The 18407-nt window shown below is 33.5% G+C and overlaps 1 protein-coding gene across 4 annotated transcripts in view; it reads left to right on the forward strand.

The window, feature by feature from the left end:
• TRMT1L (tRNA methyltransferase 1 like) overlaps positions 1–18407 on the forward strand; it is a 39043-nt gene that overhangs the window by 1779 nt on the left and 18857 nt on the right. For 2 of the 4 annotated variants that reach the window (XM_063788887.1, XM_063788869.1), the window contains exons 2-11: positions 3434–3544; positions 4879–4992; positions 8102–8166; positions 9780–9909; positions 11342–11465; positions 11935–12014; positions 15147–15396; positions 15788–16000; positions 17574–17764; positions 17864–17928. In XM_063788887.1, coding sequence (XP_063644957.1) covers positions 8110–8166; positions 9780–9909; positions 11342–11465; positions 11935–12014; positions 15147–15396; positions 15788–16000; positions 17574–17764; positions 17864–17928 — 1110 coding nt within the window. In that variant the 5' untranslated portion in view covers positions 3434–3544; positions 4879–4992; positions 8102–8109. 4 annotated transcript variants of the gene reach the window in all.

An 18407-nucleotide genomic window follows, 5' to 3' on the forward strand; every position in this document is an offset into this window, starting at 1 on the left:
TCCTAAGTAGCCTCCTACCTCACTTCGAAGTTGTATTTGTTTATATTAGTCAGAAGTGGTTCAGCAGCTTTAGGAAATGCATGCATTCTCTACCTCCTCACCATCAAAAATATGTTAAACATAGACTTATCTATATATTCCAAAATTTACAAATATGTAATTTGAAGAATGTATACTATATGGGAAACTGAAAATGCATTAGTAGGACAAATATGTAATGATTGAGAAGTCTGAAATGCATTAGAACTGATACATATATTAATCACATTTTAAACATTATTTTTAGTTGATCTAGTTAGTCCTTTGAAATCAGTCATAACTAGGTAAGATGAAGATAGCCTATCTGAAATAGAATTGAAAATTGAGGAAAAAGTAATAGAATGAGTTGTAAAAGACCCTCCTAGCATCTTGGAGACATCTAATTTAACAAGAAGTTTGCCTGTTGACTTCTGGATTAATAGTGTGTTACAAAAAGCAGATTGAGTATTTTGCATACAGATTGTCTGATACGCACTATCTTAAACCAGAAGGTGATTTCAGAGATGTTTATAGGCATATCATGCATTTTTAAACAGATCTTCAAGAGTTTCTTCAGTAGTAGACCACAGGATTTTTAGTTTTCTAACTTAACCAAGCTCCTTTCTCTTATTTCGTGCTATTTAATAGAATAATTTCAATAGGCACGTCTTTATTGATTGCTGTTTATCTTGTTTTACATACACAGATCTTTGAACTCTGGAACCAAAAGCCTTTATGGTTACAAATTAGATAGGTTAGTTTGTACACATGGATTCATTTCTGGAATATTACTGTCTGACCTAGCAAAAGATTTTTATGAAACATGTTCATAAACATGTTTATGAACTTCTATGAAGTTCATGTTTATGAATTTCTATAAACAGTTTTACCTGTTTATAGAAATTATATCTCATTATATCTCATTATAACTCATTTGACCAGTATCTGATATAGGAAATTAACCAATATTGTTTGTTGCTTCTTTAAAAATAAGGTGAATAACCAGGCACCAGCCTATACTCCCAGCTACTCAGGAGGCTGAGGCAGGAGGATTGCTTGAGCCCAGGAGTTTGAGGCTGCAGTGAGCTATGATTGAGCCACTACATTCCATGGAGGCTGGGTGACAGAGCAAGACCCATCTTTAAATAATAATAATATGAAAAATTACCTTTTAATAAATTTGAGCAGGAGTGTCTGATAGAGCTGAATTGGATTCCAAAATTATTGACACAGTGTGCTACTGCATCCAAAAAGTCTTAACGATTTTTTTAACTTCTTGTTTAACAAACTTTAGTGCCTCCTATCTGCAAGTTATTGCATTAGGCACTTAGCCATCAGAAAGATGAACAAGAAATAGGCCTTGTCTTCTGTTGATTATTTGTGGGGAAAGCGAACAAGGACACAAATTATACAAATGGGTAAACAAATGAACTGATAGTGAAGCTCGGAGAGGAGTAGTCAAGAAGGTGCTAATACCAAGAATTGAATTTTAAAGTCTCAAGGTTTTAAATTGTATAACCTAATAACATAATATTAGAGAGCCCTGTGGTTTATCCCACCATCTCCTGTCTCCTTGGGCTCTTTACATATCAGTTTCTCCTAATCTTAATATATATTCAGTCCCCACTTTGTAATTGTTCCTTTCTCTTGGAATGCACATATATTCAGGTTCCCCATACTTAAAAAAAGCAAGTTACAGTCTGATTCATTTCCTTTTTTATACCGTCAAACTTCTCAAAAAAAAAACTAATTTTCTGTATTTCCTTTCCCCTTCCAATTCTGTTTCTACTCTGAAACACCTCCCTGAACCTGTTTTCTTAAAGGTCACCAGATGTGCTTTCTTGATCTCTACAACTGTTTGTGATATTCAGTGTTGAATGTTTTGCGTTTATAGACTCTTCTCCCTTGGCTTCTGCATTACCTTGATTCCCCTTACCATTTATTCTTTCTGAATCTACATTCCTGATTCCTTCTACTTAATTTTTCTTATAAATATCTACATTTCTCATACCTCACTACCAGATTATATCTATCTATAATAATCAGTAGCGGGTTCAGCAACAGGTAGGGAATGTATCCCCTACCCACCCCAGTCAGAACATGTTAAACTTATTTTAGACTTATTAATGTATTTCCAAATTTAATTTAATTTGAAGAGTGTGTAATGCTTGAGAAACCTGAAAATGCATTAGTGGGACAAATATATAATGACTGAGAAATTTGAAATGCATTAGAATTAAAATATAAATCACATTTTAAAATTAATTTTACGTAGCCTAGTTAGTTGTTTGAAATCAGTCATAACTAGGTAAGACTGGGTCTTGGCTTTTTCTCTTATTTTTTCACACTTTTTTTCTTAGGCTTTCTTATTTATTCTCATAGTTTCACCTAATGTGTTACTTACGATTTGTATCTCTAGAATCCCTCCTGAGCTCCAAAAACAAATTGCCAGCTGCCTATTGTACATTATTGCTGGAATACTGTACCAGTAGTACATCAAACACACCATGTCAAAAACTAAATTTTCCTTTCTCTTTTCCCCTTCCTTTCTGCCATAAGAGTTTCTTCTGTCTTGTTTGCTTAATATACCATTATTCTCAACCACATAAACTCAAAATCTTGGAATCATCTTTGATTTTATCCTTCACCTTTACTTCTCATATCCCAAGTTCTGTTGCTTTTTTTTTTAACCTTCTATTCTGTCCCTTCCCATTGCTAATTTTCTCTGTTACTGATCTTTGGTATTATTGGCAGAGATAGCCTCCTGAAACTCATTCAGATCGTATAATTCACTTCCTCAAAAACCTGCAGAGACTTACCATTATTTGAAGAATAAAGTTCAAACTAACTTGCATAGAATTTATGTTTTCCTTGGTCTGTACTGCATCTTTGGCTGCACATATTTCTACTGACTCCATCCCCCCAAACATACCACATTCCAGCCAAGGGTGGGGTGGCATGGTTGTATGTTTTCTACACATGGATTTGTTCATGAGGTTACTTCAGTTCATGAGGCCAGTTAGCAAATCTCTACTTAATAGTGTCATTTCATCCTATCTCATATGATAGTTAGAAGTTGACATATTGCCTTCTCCCACCTGATTGAAAGTTCTTTGAAGGTAGAAAACATGACTTAACGTTTCCTTCAGTATTTTGTATAGGACAGAAACATTTTTCTTAGAATTATTTTGACTAATTAGATAAAATTTTAAAACTAAATTTATACAGTGGGGTCTCCCCCCAACTTTTCATTCTAAAGCACACTTGTTATTTTATAAACCGAGTTGTGGCAGTATTCCCCATCTAGGTCCATAACACTGTGTTATAGGAAATAAACTTCTATACGATGTGATCAATAAAAATGGAACTAGAATACAAACTGTTAAAGCATAATCTTCTCAATTTTTTTTTTCAGAGAGACACATCTCAATTCAAAGGCAGCTTGCTGATCTAGAGAAGTTAGCTTTTGTAACTGACGGAAATTTTGACTCTGCCAGCTCATTGAACTCAGATAATCTTGATGCAGGTATTTCCATGTTTGGGTTTTTTTTTTTTTTCTTAGTTTCTAATAATTTATCATCTTTCAATTCACAAAAATAGGTTTGGTTAGAGTAGACTTGTTTATTCTTACTGAACTAGAACAGTGGTAAAATACAGTTTTTTATTCAGGAAATTGGCAACCGCTTATGTGCAAAGTTGCTATGGAAATAAGTTATTTTACAACTCCTCAAGAAAATTATAATTTCACGGATGTCTAGGGGCTGTCTATTCGGCAAATTAGGAATAGCATTTGGCTACAAGTAACAGAGGTCCCAAAAAACAGTGTCTTAAGAGGTTAGTATTCTGTCAGGTAAATGAAGTCCCAAGATAGGCAATTTAGGGCTGGTATGAGAGGTCCACGTTATCAGTGCCCCACACTGCTCTCTTTCTGCTCTACTCTCCTTAGTGTTTGGTTTGTATCCTCAAGATCACTGACTGCGTGGTTTTTTTGAAGTAGACAGTGTAAAAATAAAAATTGTACCTATACTCTATTGTACTATATATGAAAGATATTTGTTGGGTTAAAAATTATTAATATGAGCTGACAGGTATGTAGGTATAAGAGAAAAAAGAAAAAAATTACTAAATGAGTTATTAATGATTCTTGCTGTATATTTTATTGCTTTAAACCTGAATTTGAAATTTAATTCTTTCATCTATACTATCAAAGTTTTTATTTGAGATACATTATATTTCTAATTAAATAAGACATTTTGATGATACATAATCTTTTTGAGAATATGTTAATAAAGAAGGCAGAACTTGTAAATTCAGTAATGGATACGGTGGCTGTAACTATGCACCCCGTCTCAGAACAGCGGTTATATCAAATCCCATCTATTCCTTCCACTTCCTTCTTCCATTTTTCTAACTCCACATGTTAACTGTTTCTGTTGTTGCCAGTTTAGTAGAGGAATACCACAGCACATACTTTTGCTCTTTGTCCAATCCCTGTCCTTTTGGGAGTGTAACTGCTGTCCTTTCAGCTGTCCAAAATACAGAGTGATGCTCTCAGTGGCAGAAAATTTGGCCGGAAGGATGTCATACAGTTTATCACTTCTTCAACCTTTGTTCCCAGTAACGACAAATGTATCCGCTAGCTACAGAGAGGGAAATTTTAGGGTGAAAAAACAATCACTGATCATGTGCTACAACAATTACTGTTAACTGTCTCCTGGGTCAAGAATAATGACTTCTCCCTAAAGTTAAGAAAGACTTTAAGAAGTAGGAGGGGGAGCCCCCATTAACCTCTTTGTAGCTGAATCCAGGCATTAATAACTAGAATATTCTGTTGTTTATTGATTCTTTTTTCTTTTTAAGGCAACAGACAGGCTTGTCCATTGTGCCCTAAGGAAAAATTCAGAGCTTGTAATAGCCATAAGCTTCGTCGTCACCTCCAGAATTTACACTGGAAAGTCTCAGTTGAATTTGAAGGTTAGTATTTTTGTGCTTGCAAAGAAGTAATATATATGAAATTCAACATTTATTACCAGTTGTGGCATTTTTATCATGAGTATAATCAAATATTTTCAGTTTAAAATGTGAGGGGTTTAATGCCCTCATTTCTAATGTATTTAATAAAACACCATATAGCTTTATAGGCAGTAGAGATCTATATGACACAGTTTAGTTCAGCAAACATTTATTATGCATCTGTTGTATACTGAGTACTCTGACCCTGGGAGTCCATTTTGCTTCTTGAACAATGTTTTAATAAGTTTTCCTTTTATTTTACACATATTTTGGAAGGTATAGTATATGTAGTAAAATAAGAAAATAAAATAATTTCTATGAATATTGGAAAATACAAGATAATATCTCTTTCTGCTGATGGCTTAAAAAAACTACTGGAGTTAAGAGAATTCAGAATGGTGGTGGGATACAAGATAATTCAGAAATCATAGCCATTTTCTACTTCAGATAAATGGAAACAAATAAATATTTCAATTATAATCATGATAAAAATGACACAATTTGAGGGAATAAGTTCAACAAGAGGACATCATGAAAAGAATAAAATCGAAGGACAGAAAACAAGAACTTTTCAAATTAAAGGGCTTCCTAAGTGAATTATATGAATTATTATAGCATTTTTGGGAAAAGATCTGACAACATCTTTTAAAATTAAAAATACGCATATCCATCCACCATGCAGTTCCTCTCCTAGGAGTGCCTTAGAAGTAAAAGAATTGAGGTTGGACACAGTGGCTCATACCTGTAATCTCAGCACTTTGGGAAGCTGAGGCAGGAAGATCACTTGAGGCCATGAGTTCAAGACCAGCCTGAGCAACATAGTAAGACCCTGTCTCTATAAAAAAGTGAAAAAATTAGCCAGGCAAGGTGGCCTGTGCCTGTAGTTGCAACTGCTAGAGAGGCTCAGGTGGTAGGACTGCTTGAGTCCAGAAGCTTGAGGCTGCAGTGCCATAATTGTGCCACTGTATTCCAGCCTGGGCAACAGAGTGAGACTCCGTTTCTTAAAAAAAAAAAAAAAAAGAGGAAGTAAAAGAATCAACAGGCACGGATAAATGTACAAGGATATTCATTGCAATATTTACTTCGTAACAAAAACTTGGAATTAAAAGAGATGATTGAATAAATTATGGTATATACATACCATGAAATATTATTATGTAGCCATTGAAATGAGTATATTAGATATATACCAGCTAACTTAGAAGTATTTCCATGGTCAACTACTAATGAAAACAGGAATTTATAGGGAAGATTTTATAATATTCCATTTGGATAAAACAAAAAGTCCCACCCTCAAAAGAAACCTAAGTATCAATCTTAAACATATATACATTTATATTTGTATATGATTATGTGAGCACAGAAATTGTAAAATATGGTTGGAGTGTCAACCAGCCTTGATAAAGCAGCTAGTAAGAGAAAAGAAGTCGGAACTATGCTGGAACTATTTTCTTAGTAGTACTACTAAAAAGATTATCATTAGTTATTTAGGGAAAGGGGAATTAGATGCTAATTTAAGGATCATCTTGTCTTTTAAGTTTAGTTCTATATAAGAATGTATGATAAACCATACTGACTTCTTAGGAAAATAAAGGTCTCATTTCAATTAAAAGGATCTCTCATATTCTTTACTTAGGTCATTGTTTAGCCTTTAGGTTTGGTCTCTCTCCAAGTTATTCTCTTTTCTTAAATATTTTCTTGTGATATTTCTTTACTTACTCATGGATGTGGTTCTCTCATGTACATTAGGCTATTGGGTTCTTTCACATGGTATTGCTCTGGGAGATGGTGAAGATATGATAGTTTTTGTCTCAGTGAGCAGGTTTCAAAGTAGTTGACGTAAAATTGAAGGTAGAAGCAACCAAATCTGCCGAAGGAATGGATGTGAGGTGTGAGAGAAAGAGCCAAGAATGCTTGGGTTTGGGACTTGCGCAAGTAGAGAAATGGAGTTGGCCTTTACTGAGCTGGAGAACAGTGCATTAGGACCAAGTGTGGGAAAGAAGGCCAGAACCAGAAATTTGGGCATTTAAAGGGTGAGATGCATCTAAGTGGAGATGTCAAGTAGCCCATAGGTTATATGAATCTGGAGTTCAGGAAGAATGTGGGGCTAAAGATATGCATTTGGGAGTTGTCAGAAGACACATGGTATTTAAAGCCATAAGATCAGATAAGTAACTAAAAGAATACATATTGATGGAAAAAAGAAGTCATCCCGGACTAAATCTTGGAGCACTTCAGCATATACAAGTAAGAAATGATCGAATCTAAGGTATAAGAAAAAGGCATTAGAGATGACTTAACAGGCTTTGAGTTAAGAGCAACTGTAAGGCATTATCATTCAAAAAAAGTAAAGAGACCTAATGTAAGATAAATTACCAGTTTAGTCTTGACAAGTAGGTTTTGAGATGCTGACTAGATAATCAGTTACATATCCTTAATAGGCAATTAGAAATAGGAATCTGGCTCTTAGGAATGAATTAGTACCTAGAGCTATAATTTGGGATTCCTTTAATTGGAATTGTGAAAGGAGCTAAGTTGCCAAGGAAATGAGAAAAAAAATCACTTAGCCACCCAAGCCTATGGAATTTCTACATTTTAGGGCATGAGAGAAGGAAGAGGATCTGTAAAGAAGATGAAGAAAGGTGGGAAGAAAACCAAGATAGTACCATGTCATAGATGAAGAAGGGTCTGTATAATGGCAAATATATCAATAGCATGAAGCAAAGATGAAGCCTAAGAAAAAGTCAAGGTGGCAGAGAATAGGATAAAGCTGAATCCCAAAGATGCTAAATGACTAATCCAAGATAAAACAGATAGTCATGGCGGAACTAGAATTCAAACCTGGATCCCTCTGTATTTGTGTATATAGATAACATATACATATGTATATATGCATACACATATATCTCATGTATAACAATTGTATAAACTAAAGCAATCTCATTTGAGTAATTATGACATTACAAATGTAAGGGTAATTCCAATTCTTATAAAATAAAACTTGCTTATGATTTTTGATAATTGAATATTTAATGAACAATGTATGATAACCAGCCATTCTTTATTTTAGGTTACAGGATGTGCATCTGTCACTTACCTTGTCGACCAGTGAAACCAAACATTATTGGAGAACAGGTGATCAGATATTAGATTTTTTTATTTTTAAATTTAGTCCTTTTTAAAGAAAGCATAATTTTTACTTACTGTGAAACTAAAATGTGTATGTTCAGCAGTGTGGTTTACTTTAAAATTCTCTGAGTCCTTTCAGATTATCATAATGGGAAAACTATGAAATGTATGAAAAAAATAATTGTTATATTGAAGTTCTCATTTTACAGTTTTTAGTTTAAGTCAGATAAATTGCTCCTTTGTGTTCAAAATGAAAATTAACTCATTTACTAATTTTTGAATGGAAAATTTACAGAGTAGTTTTTTCTCTTAAAATTTCGGTCATGGAATAGGAGCTTCAATTTCTGTGATTTAGTAAATATCTTAGTATGTTTTGATTTAATTCATCTTCCCCATGTCCTTCCTTTTGAGTTCAATCTTAGAGAATCAAGAAACTTTCAGAAATCTTAGTAACTTTTTAAAAAATACATGTGTTTTATTTTTAGGGTAGATTTGACCTAAGGGGAATACAAACTATAAAATTTTTTAGTGACACTATCCTGAATGCATATTGGCGTAATGAGTTCCCATTATTACATTTTCTTTTGAGCCACTAAAAGCAGTATAGTGTTGACAAAAAAGAAAATATTCTGTAAGTAGTAGTCAAAACAGTACCTGGTCCATCAGCCTAGTCTAAGATATTTTGAATATGATAATCACAGTACCACAAGGAACCTTGGGTAATGTGCTTCACTATTTTCTATTTGCTGTAAGGGTCCAAGTAAAAAGGAGGTAGCAGCACTAAGAGTAAAAGGCATCAAAACTAGGAAAGAGCCATTGGACCAGTCTTTTGTTCTCAGCTAAATGAGAAATTATGAAGTGAAAATTTTTTTACTCGGATAAGTACGCTTCTAATTATGTCTCTTAACATTCAGTGGGGTACTGGAGCTGGCTCAAATTTCCAGAAATCTTTCAAGCTGGTCGTTTAGTATGGCCTCCATTAAAAATTAAGTTATATAAACCTAAAAATGAATGAGTTATATTAAAAAACAAAGGTAATGAATGTTCACTTCATATCATTGTTCTCCTGTATTTTAATATTATCTGTGCACTTACAGTTATTTACATCTGTTATGTCTGCTGGGTGGCAGTGCTCTGTAATGGTGTAATAATGCACATCTTTTCCTAAATTCACATTCAGTGATGTTACATTGATAGCTTAAAATCTATGACAGTTGTAGCTTGAAATTGGCTATAGCAGAGTATTTATGCCAAGAAATCTGCAAATACTACAAATCAGGGCTTTATTTTCCTGGAGAGCCAGTTAATAAGCATTTACCAGCACACCACTCCTAACATTACACCATTTTTAAATGCAACCTATAGAAAATACAATTATTTTCTGATTGGAATGAATGAGAAAAGCTAGGAAATTAAACTTCTGGCCTATTGTAAAGTAAGGTTTAAAAGTATATGTAAATGCAGGTAAGAAAGTTAAGATACTTTCAAAGTCACATGGCAAAATTAAAATTATCTTCTATACCATTAAATCCAAGACACTAATGTACTTAAATTTGCAAACATATACTTCTGTTTCATTGTCTTAGCAACTTATTTAAATTAAATACTCTGTTTGATAGATAACCAGTAAAATGGGAGCCCATTATCATTGTATCATTTGTTCAGCAACAATCACCAGAAGAACTGATATGCTAGGACATGTTAGGCGCCACATGAATAAAGGAGAGACTAAATCTAGTTATATTGCAGGTAAGTTGAGCAATCTCATTAACATATTAATATGTAAATCCTTAAATAATGGTCCAGTTATTATTTTCAGACATCAGGAATATAAAATAATGCTGATTTAACCAAATGATTTAGTTCACTAGTCCATTACTTCAGCTTTTGGTTTCTTTCTGTAAGGTCTCCAAAAACATTTTAACATTCTCAATGTATATATTTAATAAATGGTGTAGAAAAAAGTAAGTGACACTCAAGTGACTATAGGTATTTTAATGAAAGATTATAGAATTGTTTTCCCAGTGACAGCTTTTACACCCTTAACTGTCATGTATGTATTGTTGGAAAACACTAGAAAAAAAGATACAGTGAAATAAAGACTATTATTCTTAGTGATATGAAATTATTAATAGCTTGTTACTACTTAGAGATCCCTTCTCAAGAATTAAATCAAGCACTAATGGCCTAAAGCATGTATTATATGTAATGAATAGCTTCTCTCCTCTGTGTCCAGAATGGCACTACGTACCATTCCTTTAAGAACTGAAAAAGAAAACAGTCACTGAACTATTTTTCTATGAAGCATAATTTTCTCACAGAGCCTAAGTTGAGAAAGTCTGACCTTGTGAGATATGCGACATGCCTCCACACGGGTAGAAAAGGGTATGTAACACAGTGCTAGGGAAAGTTACTATTATTTGGCATTTTAGAAAGAAAGATACAGTCGCCATTTAGTTAACATTCCGACTGTAATGTTATCAAGAAATCCAAACATAAAGGATCTCAACTTTCCCACACATCCCATATCTCATTTCTTAAATATTTAAAACATATGCACATATATACACATCAATATTTTATTAGTTTATAGCTAAATGATTCTAACATACTAAATGTAAAATCATTTTTTCATTACTTTATAGCCATTTCAATGTAATTTGTGACTTGAAATCATTATGAGAAAATATTCTGAAGTCTCCCATGTTCAGGAAATAGAGTGATTCTTAGTAAGCCATGCTAGCTAATGGAATGCAGCCATATGGAGTTACTCATTTTCTAACAATTATACCATAGTGAAATATATTTAGCAAACAATGTAGTGTTTGATGAACCACAAAGGTATTTTAGGATTTTGTGCTTTCCTAGGGTGATTGTTCTTAGGTATCATAATACAGATGTATTGATGTGCTGGACAGTCAAGATAGTAAATTAACTTTCATTAATCAGATATTTAACTGAGTGTTACTCTTTTGTAGAGAGTGCTGAATAAATCAGTTCTTTGGTTTTGGTTTTTTTACATCTGCCAAACCGTTTGCATTAACACAAAATAATATAAAGTTATTTTTCAAAATGTATATTTATTGTTTTAGATGTTTATAATTATTTTGTGTTTTCTTGGAAATCTTTTGTTTAGAATTATTTTGTGTTTCCCTGGAAATCTTTTCTTTTTCCATCTTAGCTTCCACTGCTAAACCACCTAAGGAAATTTTGAAAGAGGCAGACACAGATGTACAAGTTTGTCCCAACTATTCTATACCTCAGAAAACAGATTCCTATTTTAACCCCAAAATGAAACTAAATCGGTAAGATAAATTGAAAATAGGGTTATGGGATGTTTCAAATTATTATAAATGTACCTTCTCTTAACCTTTATGTTCTAATATATTAAAATTTAGAACTAGGTGCAGAATAAAAATCATCTGTTTTAACATTTTTCTCAGAAGGATTGTTTCTTTTTTTCTACCAAGCCAATGTCTTTATCAGAGAATAAGATAGGCGTAACTTTATATAATTACTGAACAAGCTGGTACTTTTGTGAGCAAATTTTCTTTATAAATAAATAAATACTTGTTAATAGAATCCAACTGGATTCATAGTTTAATTTCACATATTTTTAGTTCTTATAGTATTAAATTCAGAATATGTTTTCAGGTCTCCTTTTGAAATAGTTTGTACAGTCACTAGGAACTTCAGTTCACTATTCTTAAATGAAATAAAATCTATGATGGTGAAGCCATGGTAAAGTTATTTCAGATTATGATTTCCTTCTAGGCAGCTAATATTCTGTACATTGGCTGCTTTGGCTGAGGAACGAAAACCTTTGGAATGTCTAGATGCTTTTGGAGCCACTGGTAAGTGAGGACACTTTTTTGGAACCCCATTTTATTTATTCAATTTTACAGTATTTTTTCTTAGAAAATATATATGGGCAGTGATGTAAAAAAATTAAAGATCCAAGGCAAAATTTTTAATTTTTTATTGTGAAAAATTTTAAATGTATATTAGAGTATAATAAGTGAGTCCCTGTGTATCCATCGCTTACTTCAAAAATGAGTGGTTCATGCTCAGTCGTTTTCTCATTGTCCTCATACCTCATATCCTAATCTTTTGATATCCATTAATTTGAAACAAATAACAGATACATCATTTCATCTGTAAGTATTTCAGTTGGATCTCTAAAAGGTAAAGATTTTTAAAAAATAAAACCACTATACTGTCATCATACTTTAAAAATAAAGAATAATTCTTTAATATCGATTGTTTGCCCAATTATCTCATAATATGTTTTAAAAATCAAATCAGAATGCAGACAAAAACTGTATTTCAGGTGTCTGATATGTCTAAGTCTCTTTTAAATCTATGGGTCCTTCTATCATTTTCTGTGTGTGTGATAATTATTTGTTGACTTAACATGTCTTTTGACCTATAGAGTTTCCCGCAGTCTAGATTTTTACTGATTGTATTGTTATGGCTCATAAAACACGTTCTTCTATCTCCTGTATTTTTGTAAATTGGTCATTTAATTAGATTCAGATACAATTTTTTTTTTTTTGCAATAATACTTGTTTGCTGCAATCAGGCAGCACCTGATGTCTGGTTGTGTCTCTTTTTTTGTGTTGTGACGATCATTGCCTAGCCTTTAGACAGTGGAATAAAGTGAAATTTTAAACATTGAGAATATTCTTCTCAAAAGACTTAATAGTAGAGAAAAGATAATAGAAACAGTAGAAAATTTCTAAAAAGCCTCCGTACCCAATCTAGGTCCTTCTTTATAAAGATTATAAGAGTACACTTTTGGGGAGTTTGTGCCAAAAGAGTGAAAGCATGAGTTAGCTCTCCTTCCTAAACTCCTCTCCTCAGGGAAAAGTAGTGGTTAAAAGCATGGACTGTGGAACCAGACTGCCTGAGTTCAAATCCCAGCTTTATCGCTTTGATAGTTGTATGACCACAGGAAATTGTGCCTCAATTTGCTCATCTATTAAAAGAGGAGACTACTGCTACTACCATGATGATCAGCATTAGTACCATCTCAGTATAAATATGGTAAAAGTGATGAGGTGATGCTTCTGATTATTTCCCAAGTCGCTTGGATTTGAAATTTGAATCGTGTTTTTACTCCTTCTTTTCCTGTTACTCTTCCCATATCTACTCAGCCACCAGGTCTGTTCTAATTTTTCTTTTCTAATATAACTCACATTTTCCATTCCATATCCACCAATTTAATGATTTCATAGCAAGCCTATTGCAGTAGCTTCTAAATAGTACCCTTGCTTCCAGTCATTTCTCTCCTCCAGTTTGTCTTGCCTGTTACTGCTAAACAGCTATTCCTCTGAAGCACCACATTAATGTTATTTATCAATCAAAAAAGTCATTCATCTTTATTGCCGAGAGTCCAGACTTCTCAGACTACATTTAATATCTTCCATATCTGATCCTAACCTGCTTGTCCAAATTTATTTCTCAGTATTTTTCACCATACACCGTTTTTCTTTACTCTTTTGAGACAGAGTTTCGCTCTGTCACCCAGGCTGGAGTACAGTGGTACCATCTCAGCTCGCTGCAACCTCCACCTCCTGGGTTCAAGCAATTCTCTTGCCTCAACTTCCCAAGTAGCTGGGATGACAGGCGCCTACCACCACGCCTGGCTGATTTTTGTATTTTTGGTAGAGACAGGGCTTCGCCATGTTGGCCAAGCTGGTCTCGAACTCCTGACCTCAGGTGATCCACCCGCCCCAGCCTCCCAAAGTGCTGGGATTACATGTGTGAGCCACCGCGCCCAGCCTCTTAACTCTTTTTTAAATCTGAAGTCATTAAAGCTAATATCTAAGGAATATATTTCCAGCCTCTTCTTTTAATGTGCCTTTGTAAACTTAGATCAGGTCTGGAGCAGTCATTTTGCACATTTTGCCATTCCTAAAATGAGGATGTCAGAACTTACCTCACAAGCTTGTGAAAATATGAAAAATGCATATATGTGAAGTCCATAACACATGGTATTTTTCCATTCATGAGACACGTGTATGGAGAAGATGGTCAGTATTTCCAGTACGTAAGGGGTTTACTAATCTATGTTGGCTGGGCTTGTGTTGCCATCTCCCATTTTGTAATGAATGTCCCTTATGACTTTAAGCTAGTAGATATGGAAAAACTGTGAAAAGGGGCCCTTTTGGTCTGAATTCTTCCTCTAATCATTTGCTTTTTTGTTTTTGTTTTTGTTGTTTTTTTTTTTTTTTTGAGATAGGGTCTCGGCTTTGAGATGGGGTCTTGGCACCATCTCGACTCACTTCAGTCTGGACCTCTAGGAGGTGATCCTCCCACCTCAGCCTCCCAAAAGTAGCTGGGACCACAAGCATGCGCCACCATGCCCAGCTAATTTTTGTATTTTTCTGTAGAGATAGGGATTTGCTATGTTGCCCAAGCTGGTCTCAAACTCCTGGGCTCAAGTGATCCACCTGCCTCAGCCTCCCAAAGTGCAGAGATTACAGGTGTGAGCCATCTCACCTGGCCACAATTTTTTTTTTTTTTTAATTCACAACAATGCTATTGTGCAGTGTTTGAAAAGTGTTGGTCTAGAAAAGTTTTTCATATTTTGGTCCATGATGGTAAACTTCAGCAGGAGGTATTCCAACTTCCCATCCTCCCTTCAAGCAGAGTAATCCCATTTGTATAAAGTATTCCATGGTCAGAAAAAAAGCAAAAAAGAAAACATTTTCCACTATTCAACAAAATAAAAAGCATATATAGAGATTTTATTTGAACAAGGATCATAAAATAGGTTTAGAAGAAGTATTAGTTAAAATCTGTTAGACACATTTTTAGTTATAACCTTTCTTGAGAAGCTTTGTAGTAAGAAGGAATAAGATTCATGAAAACATTAAATTTTGAAATAATTTGTTATTTATAAAACTGAATGTTGTTATACCATTTTTATTCTTTAAAATTATTACAATTATAAAACTCATTTTCTTCCCATTTTTCCTAAGGGATAATGGGATTACAGTGGGCAAAACATCTTGGAAATGCAGTCAAAGTTACAATCAATGACTTGAATGAAAACTCTGTGACACTGATTCAGGAAAACTGCCATTTAAACAAATTGAAAGTGGTGGTGGACAGTAAGGAAAAGGAAAAGAGTTATGATATTCTTGAAGAAGGAGAGAAAAATCTTGGTAATATTAAGGTGACCAAAATGGATGCCAATGTACTGATGCATTTGAGATCTTTTGATTTCATGTAAGTAGAAAAGACTTGCCGTGTCACTTTCTAAACTTATCTGAAATTTTGGGGACGAGGAGTAGTTAAAAATTAAGACAGTTTTTTGTTGTTTATTGATTTAAATTAATGCCATTTTTTGACATTGGCCTAAGGTATGCAGTATGAAAATTTTCTAGTATTTGAAATAAAATGCCTGGGCATGTGACTTTTCCTCTAACCCGAATATTTTTACATGTCTGATACATCATACTATCATTTTATTACTTAATTTCAAAACAGAATTATGTACTTAAAATATATTTGCAATGTATTTTTAAATCCATGGAATTTTATAATTAGAAATAATTACAGTGGTATAATTTTTGTTACTAATATGACTTTAAAATGTCTATATTCTTTCTGATTTTAGACATCTAGACCCTTTTGGAACATCAGTGAATTATCTAGATTCTGCATTCAGAAATATAAGAAACCTTGGCATAGTGTCAGTGACTTCTACAGATATCAGTTCTTTATATGCCAAGGCACAGCATGTTGCCCGGCGTCACTATGGATGTAACATTGTCCGAACTGAATATTACAAGGAACTAGCAGCCAGAATTGTTGTAGCTGCAGTGGCAAGGTACCAAATTGCCAACAGTGTACTTAGTGTGTTTCAGTATTTGATAAAAAGAGATAATATTACAAGAAGTACTTACCTTATTATTCAAAATATGCACAAAATATAAATTCTGTATTCCTTATCTGTAATACTGGTTTTTAATCTTACATGGTATCTGTTGTAATTTTATTTAAAAGCTTATGCCTGAAATATTCAGTTTACTTTCCAATTAAAATGTTGCTGAAATAAAGTATAAGAAAGAAAAGGTAAAAGTGAAAGTTAATTTCCAGTTTATTTGAACAATGTAGGATAAAGGATAGCTATATGAAAGGAAAAGCAAAAACTGTTTTGTTTTGTTTTTTCACCATGTTGCCCAGGATGAAACAAGCCTCCTGGCCAACATGGTGAAACCCCGTCTCTACTAAAAATATAAAAATTAGCTGGGCATGTTGGTACACACCTGTAATCGCAGCTACGATTATAGGTTGAGGCACTAGAATCACTTGAACCCAGGAGCCACATGCTGCAGTGAGCCAAGGTTGCTCCACTGCACTCCAACCTGGGCAACATAGTGAGACTCTGCCTCAGAAAGAAACAGTCATTTTTTTTATATCCATTCTGTTTTATCTTCTTTATTTATATAGTTTGAATAAAATGATGGCTTACAAACTTGATTCTGCAAAATGGTCTTACAAAATGGGAAGTTCTCTCCATTTCTCACCAGAATTTCCAAACAGAATTTGAAAACAGTTATTTTTTTAAAGGATGACTTTTTTTGAGCACTTACTATATGCAGATTATGCTAGAATAATATAATATAAACGGATATTGTGAATATAGATAATGGATAATCAGCCAGCTCACTTGCCAGCCCCAATACTAGTTTCAGAGCATTTAAGTAGAAATTTCTACCTCAGGATAAATACAGATTATTAGACTTCATAGACCTTCAGGGTTGTTTCTAATTACCTGAAAACTGATGTTTACTTTATGCATGCTAAGGACTTAACTGCACATACTTAAAAATGTCTATAATGTAATATCAGCAAATTCAGAGTAATATATATAAATTAAATTTAGTATATGACTGCAGAGTACATAAATGGTATATAGTAGAGCTTAATCCAAAAAGTCTGTGAAATTAATGGTGGAAAGGACTTTGACTGTTCTTTTTTCACTCAATTTTCAGTAGCTAGCATACTATCCTGCATATAGTCATTACTCAATAAATAGATACTGTTTGAAAGAAGCTTTTATAGGAAATAAAATAGATAAAAAGGAAGCAATGTGGTGGTGATGATAAGAAACAAAGTGAAAATGACTGAAAACCAGAAAATATTGCCCTGTTGAGAGGATATCACAAGGGAAAATGTCTAGAAACTGAAGACCCTCCCAAGCATCTTTTATTTCCTGTGTTTCAATTTCTGTAAAAGTTACAGTAATGATCTTTTAAAAGCACTGCTACTGAGAATTGAATTTTTCTTGATGTCCCATAACTTATCCATAGTATACTGTCCAGGGTAATATTGTCAGTATAATGCCAAACAAGGGAAAATGATAAGCCCACAGAATAACTTGAAAAAATTTATTGTAGAGCTGCAGCCCGATGCAACAAAGGCATAGAAGTACTGTTTGCAGTGGCTCTGGAACATTTTGTGTTGGTAGTTGTGAGAGTTTTGAGGGGACCTACTTCAGCAGATGAAACAGCCAAGAAGATTCAATACCTGATCCATTGTCAGTGGTGTGAAGAGAGAATTTTTCAGAAGGATGGTAATATGGTAGAAGGTAAATTCAAGTTATATATTATGTTTATCTATAATCCTCCACTGAATAAGCCTTTATCACATACCTAATTATACATATTGTTGTCCTTTGATTTTAAAGATTACAGTGCTAACTTTGTTATTTCCTATACTGGATTTCCTTTCGTCAACAGACAAGACATTCGTGTGAGTTTATTAAAGTTATTTACTCATGCTGTACAATATATGCTTTCTAGCTCTGCCTTCTATCGAAACATCTAGAAATAACTTAGTTTCCACTCTCAACTAATTTTAGGAACATAAGTCAGATTACGTTTTTTCCAGGCTGTTACAAATCATTAATTTTATAAAAATAATTTTCATGTTTCTGGCTGTGTATAAAAGCCATCAGTTATAAAATGCATTCAATAAACATTTATTGAGCCTCTACTATATGCCAGGCCTGGGGATGGGAAACAAGGAAAAAGCTGTAGTTTATGCCTTCATAAAGCTGTTTCTGTTTGTTTCAGTTCTGGGACATGGAAACAGTTGCTTATTGTTTTCTGTTAGGTTCTTGGTATTTTATGAATTTTTGAGTTTAGCACTTATTATGTTAAGTTGCAGATTTTTTTCTCATTTTGTCACTTTTTTTTTTAATCTGTCTTGCAGAAGTTTTTTGTTGCTAA

Source organism: Pan troglodytes, chromosome 1 (genome assembly GCF_028858775.2).
Source record: "Pan troglodytes isolate AG18354 chromosome 1, NHGRI_mPanTro3-v2.0_pri, whole genome shotgun sequence".
Taxonomy (NCBI): domain Eukaryota; kingdom Metazoa; phylum Chordata; class Mammalia; order Primates; family Hominidae; genus Pan; species Pan troglodytes.